At 55.0% G+C, this 12343-nt stretch overlaps 1 protein-coding gene across 5 annotated transcripts in view; it reads left to right on the top strand.

Moving 5' to 3' along the window:
* HIF3A (hypoxia inducible factor 3 subunit alpha) overlaps window positions 1–12343 on the top strand; it is a 30300-nt gene that overhangs the window by 5293 nt on the left and 12664 nt on the right. For 3 of the 5 annotated variants that reach the window (XM_040457470.1, XM_040457466.1, XM_040457465.1), the window contains exons 2-11: window positions 42–232; window positions 1105–1250; window positions 2916–3000; window positions 3261–3373; window positions 3794–4002; window positions 5563–5669; window positions 5884–6031; window positions 9961–10079; window positions 11102–11292; window positions 11831–11935. In XM_040457470.1, coding sequence (XP_040313404.1) covers window positions 42–232; window positions 1105–1250; window positions 2916–3000; window positions 3261–3373; window positions 3794–4002; window positions 5563–5669; window positions 5884–6031; window positions 9961–10079; window positions 11102–11292; window positions 11831–11935 — 1414 coding nt within the window. The remainder of the gene's footprint in view (window positions 1–41; window positions 233–1104; window positions 1251–2915; window positions 3001–3260; window positions 3374–3793; window positions 4003–5562; window positions 5670–5883; window positions 6032–9960; window positions 10080–11101; window positions 11293–11830; window positions 11936–12343) is intronic. The other 2 variants (XM_040457467.1, XM_040457468.1) reach the window with 1 other exon arrangement.

The following is a 12343-nucleotide window of genomic DNA, read 5'->3' on the forward strand; positions in this document are numbered from 1 at the left end:
CTTCCGGGGGCGCCGCCAGTGACCGCTGCCGATGCCCGCAGGTCGAGCACCGAGCTGCGCAAGGAGAAGTCCCGGGATGCGGCCCGCAGCCGGCGCAGCCAGGAGACCGAGGTGCTGTACCAGCTGGCGCACACGCTGCCCTTCGCGCGCGGGGTCAGCGCCCACCTGGACAAGGCTTCCATCATGCGCCTCACCATCAGCTACCTGCGCATGCACCGCCTCTGCGCCGCAGGTGAGCCACGCCCCCCGGGGGGCGTTCCCACCTCGACGAGGCCCCGCCCCCACGTCGCCCCGGCGGGGCCCCACCCCCTGGGAGGTGCTTCCCCGGCGGGGCCCCGCCCTCTCGGTAGTCTCTCACGTGAGGCCCCGCCCCTTGGGAAAGCCCCACCTCCTTCTAGGTGGCCCTCCTTGAAGAATAGGAGGCCGGCTAACTCCCTGGGGTGGTGCTTCAGCCCTTAGGATTTGGGAGACCTTCTTGCAACGAATCCCCCGGGGAGGCTTAGCTGCCCGATTTCTAGAAATGCCTGCTTGAGAGAGTACCCTCCCCAGCTCCCTAGGTCCATCACCCCTCCCCTTAGCCATCCTCTTGAATTCCCACCCAGTTGGAATTCTACCCTGCAGGAGGCTTTGACACACACACACACACACACACACACACACACACACACACACACACACATACGCACACACACTTTGGAATCCTCAGGACTTTATGAAGAATGTGGAGCCCACAAGACTTCACTGCCCCCAAAGAATTTTATTTCTCTGGGAAGCACTGCCCCCCTTAGAATTCTGTCACCTGGAAGCCCTTGCTTCTTTAGAATTCTGCCCTCCTAGGAAGCCTACCCCCCTTAGAATTCTATTCCCATGGGAGACCCCCCACCGCCTTAGAATTCTGTGTCCCAGGCAAGCCCTGCCCCCTTAGGATTACAATCCTTGGCGGCCCTGCCGTCTTCCTTGGGGACTCCAAGCCACCGGCATATGTTTCTTGCTCACCTGGGGGTACCTAGAAGCTCTTCTGAGTGAGGGAAGGCAGAGGGAGGCTGGCCAGGGTGGATCCATGGCTGACTAGACACACCCCACCCACCCTGGCCCTGACACCAGGGGAGTGGAACCAGGTGGGAGCAGGGGGAGAAGCTCTGGATGCCTGCTACCTGAAGGCCCTGGAGGGCTTCGTCATGGTGCTCACTGCCGAGGGAGACATGGCTTACCTGTCGGAGAATGTCAGCAAACACCTGGGCCTCAGTCAGGTGAGAGGCGCTGCCTGCCTTGTGCCTGGCCCTGGGCAGGCGATGCCGGGATCCAGAGGTGACTGAGACTGCCCTAGCCCTGCCCTGACAGGGTTCACCATACAGAGGGGAGGCAGACGTGTCACCAGACAGGAGGACTCAGAATGATCAGGGCTGGGATGGGGCACCCTAGGGGGCTGTGTGAGCCAGGGGAAGGGGTGGGGGGGCGGGTTACCTGACCCAGCCTCAGGGGGAATCGAGGGCCTCCTGGAAAAGAAGACACCTGAGCTGAAACCCCAAGGACTTAGCCAGTCAGAAGGTAGGGCGAATGGACAGGAACAGCGAAGGCTGGGAATGTGCATGGCCGAGGGAACAGAATATGCAAAGGCCCAGAGGTGAGCTAAAACAGAGCATTTGGAGGAAATCGAGATGCTTCTCCTGGCTAAGTGCAGAGTGCAAGGGGAGGGGTGAGAGGAAAAAAAAAAAATCCTGAGGTCAACAGAGCTAGGTAATTTAGGACCAAAGCAGGTTTACTGCCAGGGCACTGGGGAGCCATAGAAGGATTTTCAGCAGGGGAGAGGCTGTGGGAGAGGTAGAACAGGACTTACGTTTTGGAAAGCTCTCTCTAGGTGTGCCCAGAGGTAGAGGTGGAGGCTGGGATTAGAGGCTGAGGGCCCACAGGGAGCGGTGCGGGGCCCCGGGTAAGAGAAGAGGAGCCTGAGCAGGGGTCTGGGGATGGGGAGGCAGGAGATACGGGTGGGGAACTGATTTCAGCTCATCCATACAGCATGCCCCACGGGAGGGTTACCCTTCTTTTTCCTGTTTCACATAAACGGACTCCATACTTGGAGCCTATCTCCTGCTTTGTTATCCCACTCTTGGTACCATTTCAGCCCGAGCTTGGGGGTTCAGAGAGGTGAATGTCCCAAGGCCCCGAAGCTAGGAAGTGGCAGGGCCAGGATTTGAATCCAGCTACAAAGGGGCTGTTAGAGGAGAGAGAGCTCTCTTCCCCTGGTCCACACCACCACTGGATTGAGAGCTGTGTGGATCTGCCTCCATCTGATGCCCCTCCGGCCAGCGCCAGGCTCATTGCCTGAACTGAAACAACACGCTGAGTCCTTGGCTTGCCAAACAGGTGGGATTTGAATGGGGTCTCACCTCAGGGCCTTTGCACTTGCGGTTCCCTCTTTCCAGAACACTCCAGAGAGCCACACGACCACCTCGCTGGCTTGGCTCAGCGATTTGTTTCACTATCACGGGCCCTGACTACTGCCTCTAAGATAGCAGCCCATCATTTCACTGCCTAACCTTGATGTTCTTCGTATCACTTCCTCTCTTGCTTTATAACTGTGGCGTTTGATGTGTTTGCTCATCGGCCATCTCCCCTACTAGCCAGTAAGCTCCGAGAGGCAGGGATTTTGCCTGCGTGGCCACAGCTTTGCTTACCATCTAGAAGAGGGCTTGGCAAACAGCAGGTCCTCAAGAAGTAGTTGCTGAGTGAGTGAGTGAGTGAGTGAGTGAGTGAGTGAGTGAGAGAAAAGCCTGGGAAAGTAATCCAGGCTCACAAATTGGGTGGGGGGGAGAATAGGAGGGGAAGGGCAGTGAGGACAGGAAGGAGGAGTTGGGTCAGAGGCCCTGGTGAAAGTGCGCCTCCTCCCAGACACCTCCTGCTTCCCTCCCTGGCAGCTGGAGCTCATCGGACACAGCATCTTTGATTTCATCCACCCCTGTGACCAACAGGAGCTCCAGGACGCCCTGACCCCCCGGCCGAGTGAGTTCCCTGGAGGCCTCTGTCCCCTGGTTATAGAAGCTGAGGCTTTCCCCCTGCATATCCCGTTTCTCCAGACTCTGAAAAATGGGAAGAGGGGACCCGGCCCGGCCCTGGGGTGTCGGCAAGGAGCACCCCCTAGCCCTGGGGCCCTCCCTGGTTCCAGGTCTCAACTGTGGGAATGAGGCCGGGGAGACTTTAGTCAAGTCTGTCCAGAGCCGCCCAGCAACCTGCTCACCCCCTTCCCTGTGGCCCTTCCCCAGGTCTGTCCAAAAAGAAGCCAGAGGCCCCCACCGAGCGGTGTTTCTCTTTGCGCATGAAGAGTACCCTCACCAGCCGCGGGCGCACCCTCAACCTCAAGGCGGCCACCTGGAAGGTGGGCAGGGCCTGGCCTGGAGGAGGGTGAGGGGCCTGGGGGCCTGCTGGGGCTGGGCCTGAGCCAGAAAATTCTCCCAGCATGTTGCAAGTGCGGGGATCCTGTGGGGCACCCTCAGGCTGAATCTAGAAGGCTGGGTGTCCGTGGAGCTGGAAGGCTGGGAGTCCTTGTGTCCTTTCTGAGCCTGTGGACCTGGGGCTGGGGGTCCTCAGCCTTCGGTGCCTGGAGTCTCCACGGGGCTGGAATCTGGGGTCTTCAGAGCTCCCTGAGTCTCAGAATCTGGATCAGAACCTCCTTAGGTCAGGGGTTTGTTCTCGGCTCCCGGTGGGGCACCTAGAGACATATCTCCTAGGCCCATGGGAACCCCAGGCCCATGTGCATCACCACCTTTGCCTGCCCCCCTCCCCCCATCCCAACTAGGTGCTGTACTGCTCTGGACACATGAGGGCCTACAAGCCCCCTGTGCAGACCTCCCCCGAAGGGAGCCCCAACTTGGAGCCGCCCCTGCAATGCCTGGTGCTCATCTGTGAAGCCATCCCCCACCCGGGCAGCCTGGAGCCCCCCCTGGGCCGGGGGGCCTTCCTCAGCCGCCACAGCCTGGACATGAAGTTCACCTACTGTGATGAGAGGTGGGCAGGAGCCCCGCGGCCCCCCCACCCCCTCCCCTGGCCCAGCTCCTCCTCTTCCTTCATGCCTAGCTCCGGCCCATCCGCCGCCCCCTGCCCTGCCCCCACTGTTCTCCCTCTGGCCCACTTCCGTCTGTCTCTGATGCCATCCATCTCTGTCTCTGTGTGGCTGTCTGTGAATCCTCTGTGGGGTTTTCTCCTGGTCTGTCTCTGAGTCTTTGTTCCTCCCTCTCCTTCCTGTTTCGGCATCTTCCCTCCTCGGGAATGGCAAGTCTGGGCTCAGACGGCTTGGGTTTAAAGCCTGGCTGTGTACTCTTGGCCGGAGGCTATCGCATCTCTGTGCCGCGCTCTCATCTGTGCCGGAAAGTGACCAGGGTCTCCTTAGAGCACCTGTTCCGAGCACCCAGTGTGTTGCCTGGGAGAGAGTTCTAGAGAAGCATATTTTGGTGTTACTGAAAAAAAATTTTTGTTAATGTTTATTTTTGGATTTATTTATTTTTTTATTTTTTTAAGGTTTATTTATTTTTGGATTAAAAAAATTTTTTTTGAGGTTTATTTATTTCTGGATTTTTAAAAAAAAATTTTTTTAAGGTTGATTTATTTTTCAGAGACAGAGAGAGACAGAGCGTGAGCGGGGGAGGGGCAGAGAGAGACGGGGACACAGGGTCCAAAGCAGGCTCCAGGCTCTGAGCTGTCAGCCCAGAGCCCGACGTGGGGCTCGAACTCACGGACTGTGAGATCATGACCTGAGCCGAAGTCAGATGTCCAACTGACTGAGCCACCCAGGTGCCCCTAGACGTGTCTATGTTTAATCAGCAGCAGCATTATTACTTTCTATTGGGTTTTTCCTCTCTTACTGTGATTTCCTTTCTTCCTTTCTCTTCCCTGCTCCTTCGCTCTCTCCCTCTCTTTACTCTTCCCATTCCCTGCCCCACCCCCACCTCGTACTGATTTCCTGCTGCCGTAGCGGTCACCACAAAACCAAGTGGCTCAAAACGACACACAGTCACGACCTCAGAGTTCTGGAGGTCCAGAAGCCTGAAACGAGTCTTATGGAGCTAAAGTCGAGGGGTGCATTCCTTCTGGAGGCTCCTTGCCTTAAAAACTTCCGGAATCTTCCTCCATCCCTTGGTTTGGGGCCCCTTTCTCCAACTTCAGAACACACCGCCCCCCCCCCCCCCCCCCGCCTCCATCAACACCTGCCCTGGACAGAGTATTCCTCTGTGAGGGCCCCTGTCGCCACACTGGGCACACCCGGATCATCCAGGTGAAGCGCGACATCTCAAGATCCTTCACTTAATCATCCCCTGTGCCCAGCACGGTCCCCTTTGCCACGTGAGGCCTCATAGTCACAGGGTCCAGGGATGGGGAGGTGGATCTCTCCCGGGGCCGTCACTCAGCCCAGCACGCCTCTTCTTCCATTTCTTACTCTCCCTTTCTCTGCATTACGACCCTGTCTCTCTCTGTCTTGCTGGCTGGTCCCCCGTGTCCCCCAGCCCCACCCTCCACCCACCATCCACCTCAGCCAGTCCAACTGACCAGGCCCCACTGCACCCACCCCAGGATCGCGGAGGTGGCCGGCTACAGCCCCGATGACCTGATCGGCTGCTCCGCCTACGAGTACATCCACGCTCTGGACTCGGACGCCGTTGGCCAGAGCATTCACACCTGTACGTGAGACTCCCCGGCAGTCTGCGACCGACCCTCCAGCTCCCCACGCTCCAGGGAGCCCCGCTCCCCACCCAGACACCAGCTCCCTGCTCCCCACGCCCCAAGGAACCTTCTCTGCCCCGGCTCCCGCATCCCCAACCCCCTGCCCCCAGAGCCTCCTCTCCCCGTTTGCCCCTTCTGGGGCCCTGACCCCTCCCCGTCCCCCTTCCCCAGTGCTGAGCAAGGGCCAGGCGGTAACGGGGCAGTATCGCTTCCTGGCCCGGAGTGGTGGCTATCTGTGGACCCAGACTCAGGCCACAGTGGTGTCAGGGGGCCGGGGTCCCCAGTCTGAGAGCATCGTCTGCGTCCACTTTTTGATCAGGTAAGCGAGAGGGGGCGGGGCGGCTGTGTGTGTGGGTCTGGCCTGCATGTGTGTGGATAGGTGTGTGCGTGTGTCAGGCACACATCCGTGAGAGGGAGTATTCACATGTACGTGTACGCAGAACGCGTGACCGAATGTGCACAGGTATGTGCGTGGGTGTGCCTGCTATTTAAATTTAAATTAAACAAGAGTCCGTTCAAATCAAAGTAAATCTAGCAGAATCATGGGGGCTTTGCTGCCTTTTAAAAATTGAAGTATAGGGGTGTCTGGGTGGCTCAGTCGGTTAAGTGTCCGACTTCGGCTCAGGTCACGATCTTGCGGTCCGTGAGTTCGAGCCCCGCGTCGGGCTCTGTGCTGACAGCTCAGAGCCTGGAGCCTGTTTCGGATTCTGTGTCTCCCTCTTTCTCTGACCCTCCCCTGTTCATGCTTTCTCTCTCTCTCTGTCTCAAAAATAAACATTAGAAAAACATTTTAAAAATGGAATATAATAAATTCACTCTTTTTGGTATACAGTTCTATGAGTTTTGACAAAGGCCCGGGATTGTGTAACCACTTTCACAATCAAGCTATAGAAAATTGCCCCAAAACATTCTGTCATAGTGAACCCCCCCACCCACCCTCAGTCCCTGGCAACCACCGAACTGTTCTCTGACCCTAGAATTTTGCCTTTTGCGGAATGTCATGTTCATGGAATCCTATAGTATGTAACCTTTTGGTTCTGGCTTTTTTCAGTTAGCATAATATATTTAAATTGTATCTATGTTATATTTGTCAGTAGCTCCTTTTTAAAAAGATTTCTTTTAATGCTTATTTATCTTGAGAGAGACAGACAGACAGAGTTTGAGCAGGGGAAGGGTAGAGAGAGAGGGAGGCACAGAATCCGAAGCAGGCTCCAGGCTCCGAGCCGTCAGCACAGAGCCTGATGCGGGGCTTGAACCCACAAACCGTGAGATCGTGACCTGAGCTGAAGTTGGATGCTCAGGATGCTCGATCGACCGAGCCACCCAGGTATCCCTCAGTAGCTCCTTTTTTAAGATGTTTGTTTAGAGAGAGCAGGGGGGAGGGGCAGAGAGAGAGAGAGAGAGGGAGGGAGGGAGAGAGAGAAAATCCCAAGCAGGCTCCATGCTGTCAGCACAGAGCCTGACACGGGGCTCGAACCCATGAACCATGAGATCGTGACGTGAGCCAGAATCAAGAGTCCGTCGCTCAACTGACTGAACCACCCAGGCGCCCCAGTGGCTCCGTTTTCGCGCTGAGTGGTTATCTGTGGTATGAATACCAACAGACCAGTTGGTTTATCCATTCACCCGTTGGAGGCCATTTGGGCCGTTTCCAATTTTGAGTGATTACGAAGAAAGCTACTGTAAATGTTCTCCTACGAGATTTTGTAAGCCCATGTTTTCATTTGCCTCGGGTAAACACCTAGGCGTGGAACGGATGGGTCGTATGGTCAGTGTATGTTTAACTCCATCTCCCGAGAAGGCTGCGCCATTTTGCATTCCTACCTGCAGCGTGAAGGTTCCTCTGCACGGCTGCCAGCATTTCGTTCTGTCTGGTTCTGTCTCGTTTTGTTTCATTCTACCGGGTGTACAGGCTTTCCCCCACTGCATCAAGCATTTAGAAGTTTCCCACCGTGACAACATTGTGACGAGGACGGCAAGGGAGCACCTAAGACAGGGTGAATCACAGCTTTTCTCTGAAGATTACCTTCCAGCTCATGGTATCAGTTTCTAAAGCCTCAGGAGTTTCCCTGTGTCTTTTTTGATTAAGGACGCGTTCTGGTAGAAAACAGAAGTGGGTAACAGGTGCATCCGCACAAGTCTTTTGTGTTGCACAAGAATACGGGGCTGATTACCTTTGGAATGCCCTCACTTTCACGCCTTTTCAAATCAGAACCTTTGAATAACTTGCAGATGTGGAAAGAGGTCTGGCCATTTGTCACTGCAAAGGAGAGGGGGTCCTGCCCCCCTCTCTGCAAAAAACCCCTTTCATTCATTGTGAAGGTTTGCCTTTCTGTGGCCAGGCCCCGTGATTCCAGTCTTCTGCACTCTAGGCAAAGAGCAGACCCAGGAAGTTCAGTTTTGTTGGCAGAAATGGGTGAGGAATGAATAGGAGTTTGCCTAATATCAGAGACATAAGGAGCCTATGGTACTAATCATCCTTGTTCTTCGCACGTGTGGTGTGGTGTGCACTTGGGTAGCTCTTTGTGTGTACGCGGGCACTTCTATTCTGTCGTGTAAAAATCCCTCCCCTTCCAGACCTGAGCCTCCTTCCACTGCAGTAAGCGATTCCGTTACAAAAATACGCCTCAAGGGGCGCCTGCGTAGCTCAGTCGGTTAAGTGTCCGGCTCTCGATTTCAGCTCGCGTCACGATCTCATGGTTCGTCGGTCTGAGCCCCGTGTTGGGCTCTGTGCTGGCAGGGCAGAGCCTGCTTGGGATTCTCTCTCTCCACCCTCGCCCCTCCCCTGCGTGTGCGCGCGCGTGTACGCATGTGCGCGCGTGTGCGCACGTGCGCGCTCGCTCTCTCTCTCTCTCTCTCTCTCTCTCTCTCTCTCTCTCTCTCGCAAACGCTCACAAAACTTAAAAAAAAAAAAATACAACTCATTCCTACGCGGCCCCGCTGAATCTTCAGCACCTAGAACAGCACCTGGCACCTGGTAGGTGTTCGACAAACAAGAATCGCAAATATTTATGTAGCGCTCACCAGGTACCAGGCCCGGTTCTCTGCATTTTATGTGTGTTGGTCAATTTAAGCCTCCTAACGACCTGGGGAGAAGGTGTTATTGCTATTGCCTCTTTCCAGAGGAGGCAAATGAGGCACAGAGAGGTTCAGCCACATGCTCAAGGCCACACAGCTTGAACGTGGCACCGCTGAGATTTGAACCCAGGCCTCAGGCTGTCGAGCCGCTGTTCTTAGCCAGCAGGCAATACTCGTTGTCTAGGAAATGTTTACGGAATGAACGAATGTGCCAAATACGCACGTGTGAGCCTTAGAGCATGGCTTATGCACAGCTGTCTTGTGTATACACTTGGGTGTATATGAGTGTTCCTGTTTGCGCTTGTGTGTACCGTGTGTGTATAGGTGTGGCTGCGCGGCCTTGTGTTTTTCAAAGGGGATGGGGTGGCTTTGGTCCAGACTAAATGGGGATGTTTCCAGCCCAGAAGGGGTTCCGTGAGGGTGGGGAAGGGTCCTAGTGTCTCAAACGGGCTCGTGGGAGGACCATCCACCTGCCATCCTGGGTATTTTTATGCAAATGAGGGCCTGGTTCTCAGCCCCCAGACCAATTCTCCAAAAGCCAATTCGCTCAGCGAACATTTGGGTTGTCTCGGCAGCTAGCGATTGGGGGGAAGGGAGGCGCGGGGGACATAAGAAGGATATATTTATAAACCCATTCCCTTGAATATGAAAAATGTCTAGGAATAGAAACTTCATAAATAAAATCTTATTCATTAAAATGTACCCCTCTGAATTCTTCATATTTGGTAAGGTAAGAACATCAACTATATATACTTCATCAATCCATCTATGAGAATATCTTTATAAGTAAATATGAAGAGAATATTTTGTTCTTAAGCCTTTTCACCCTCCCCTTCTCTGTCCCTCCTTCCCCCCCCCCCCCGCCCCCATCCCTGTCTCCCCTCCCTTACCCAGGCTGTGCTAAATGCCAACTCGTTTTTTCCGTCTCCCTCCACAGAGAGAGCTTGGGAAGACACACATAACTTTATTTTAAATGCTATTATAATAAAAAGCACTCAACAAAAATTAAATCCTTAAAAGAAACAAGTAAATGTGGCAAATAACTTTCTGCACGATGCCGCCCTGCCCCTGCGTGGGGTTGCCTCCCCGTGACGGGACATGAGCTGAGGGGGCTGCCTGGGCTGGGGCCGAGGACCCTCCCTGACTTCCTCTTCTTGCCCTGTACCCCAGCCGGGTAGAAGAGACCGGAGTGGTGCTGTCCCTGGAGCAAACCGAGCGACACTCCCGCAGACCCGCTCAGCGGGGCACCCCCTCCCAGAAGGACGCCCCTGATCCTGGGGACAGCCTTGGTATGGGGCAGGGCTGGGACTGGGAGGGGTTGTGGCCCCAGGATGCTGGAGGGAAAGCCCAAATGCTTTAATAGTGTGGCTCACCGGGCCGTGTGTGACCTGCCTCCTGCCTCCCTCCCCTTCTCGCTCACACTCTGAGTGGTGCCAGCTTCCTTCGTGCTCATGGAATATGCTAGATTCTCATGCCGTAGGGCCTTTGCACTGGCAGTTTCCTCTGCCCAGAGCACTCTTCTCTCTTCTATCCTTCCTCTTCTGTGTCCCCGGGATGATTGCTTCAGTCTTGTTGCCCCTCTGCTCTGAATCCTGCCGTGGCTCCCCATTGCCCCCACCCTTGAGCTCGTTTCCTGCTCCCACCTCACTGCTCATTGGCGTCCAGTAATCTTACCCTCCCAAGTCCGGCCCCTTTCTACCTCTTCCTTCTTCCCCCCACCTGACGCCTCAATCCTGGGCAAACTTCGTTTCCTGTTGGTTCTTCAAGGCCGTCACCTTCTTCAAGCTGTTGCTGGCAACCCGTGCTCTTGGGTGTGGTGTGGGGTCACTGATGTCCTTTCCTTTTCTGGCTCAGAACTGACCTCCAGGGACCTTAGCACCTCCTTGAGGGCCTTGGGCCAGTCTTTTCTCCTAACATGCAAGCCCCCCAGAGCTGAGTGGCTGATTGCTGTTCTGTGCCACTGGAGAATCGGGTCAGTCATGTGCCTTGGTCCAGCAGTATTGATTTTAAAGATTAAAATGTTTCCCCCTCGTTGGGCAGTTGCTACTATCCCGAGCCTGCTGCGTGCCCCCTCCCCCACACTGGCCCCTCTAGGACCCTTCAGGGCCTCACCACAATCTGGCAGCTGAACAGACAGAACCTGGTCCAACAAGGGTTTTCCGGAACTCAGTTCCCCAGCACTGTGGACGGTGTCTACCCTGATTGGTTGTTGAAAATGTCAACTAGGCTCCCTGGGGTTTGGGGGCGAGGGGGCTCTGCCCCTCAGCCCTGGATGACCATCCTGTGTCCTCCCCACCGATGTGTCCTATAGATGCCTCTGGTCCCCGGATCCTGGCCTTCCTGCACCCCCCTGCCCTGAGCGAGGCCACCCTGGCCGCTGACCCCCGCAGCTTCTGTAGCCCTGACCTCCGTCGCCTCCTGGCACCTATCTTGGACGGGACTTCAGTAGCTGCCACCCCCAGCGCACCCCCAGCCACACGGCGCCCCCAAAGCCCTCTTCCGGTAAGCGGTACCTCCCATGTGAACCCTTGGGATCCAGGCTGCTTTGGCCTTTGGCTTGAATCTTGCTGTTCTCTGGGCCTCAGTTTCTCCATCTGTGCAGTGGGGAGGTTGGGGTGAGATGGGGTTTGGGGTTTAAGACCTAGATCCCAGATTCTTCAACTGTTACCTGGACCAAAACCTGGGGTATTTGGGACTGGCATGGGTGACCCCTCTCCTTGCTTGTGGCCAAGCATCCAGGCTCTCTGAGTTTTGACCTCAAAGAGTCAAGAACATCTAATGTCTTAAATTACACAAACCTGGATTCAAATCCCGATTCTGCCACTTACCAGCTGTGTTACCCTGGACAAGCAGGCCCTCAGTTTCTTCACCCATAAAATTAGCATGGTAACAAGTAGCCATCTCATTGGTTATTGTGAGGGTCCCCAGCTCTCTGATATGTGACCCTCACTCCTACCTCTGAGCTCAAATGTGTGGACTACCTTACTGTTAATATTTTCTAGGCTCAAGATTTCCTTAAGTGTCTACTCTCTTCCCACAGGCCGATCTGCCAGACGAACCACTCATGGACATGGAGAATACACACAAACTCTTGGCCTCTGGGAAAGACCTTGAGGCTGTGGAGACAGATCTAGATATAGCTCAGGTAAGGGCTGGCACGGAAGGAACAGTCTTCACCTCTTTGCTCTGAGGGCGGACATGTATGAGCCTGAGAGAAGGTTGGTGGAATTGTTGAGGGGATGAGTGGATGGATGGATAGAAAGGCCATTGTATCCATTAGGTGGATAGATGGATGGGTGATGGTTAGATAGCTTTTTGAATGGATGGATGGATGGATGGGTGGATGGATGAATGAATGAATGGACCACTATATTCATTAGGTGGACGATGGTGGATAGATGGATGGGTGATGGTTAGACAGCTATTTGGATGGATGGATGGATTGGATGGATGGATGGATGGATGGATGGATGCGTGGGTGGATGGATGGGTGGGTGGATGGATGAATGAATGAATGGACCACTGTATTCATTAGGTGGATGATGGTGGATAG

This window comes from Herpailurus yagouaroundi, unplaced genomic scaffold (genome assembly GCF_014898765.1).
Source record: "Herpailurus yagouaroundi ecotype Mexico unplaced genomic scaffold, PumYag 220, whole genome shotgun sequence".
Taxonomy (NCBI): Eukaryota; Metazoa; Chordata; class Mammalia; order Carnivora; family Felidae; genus Herpailurus; species Herpailurus yagouaroundi.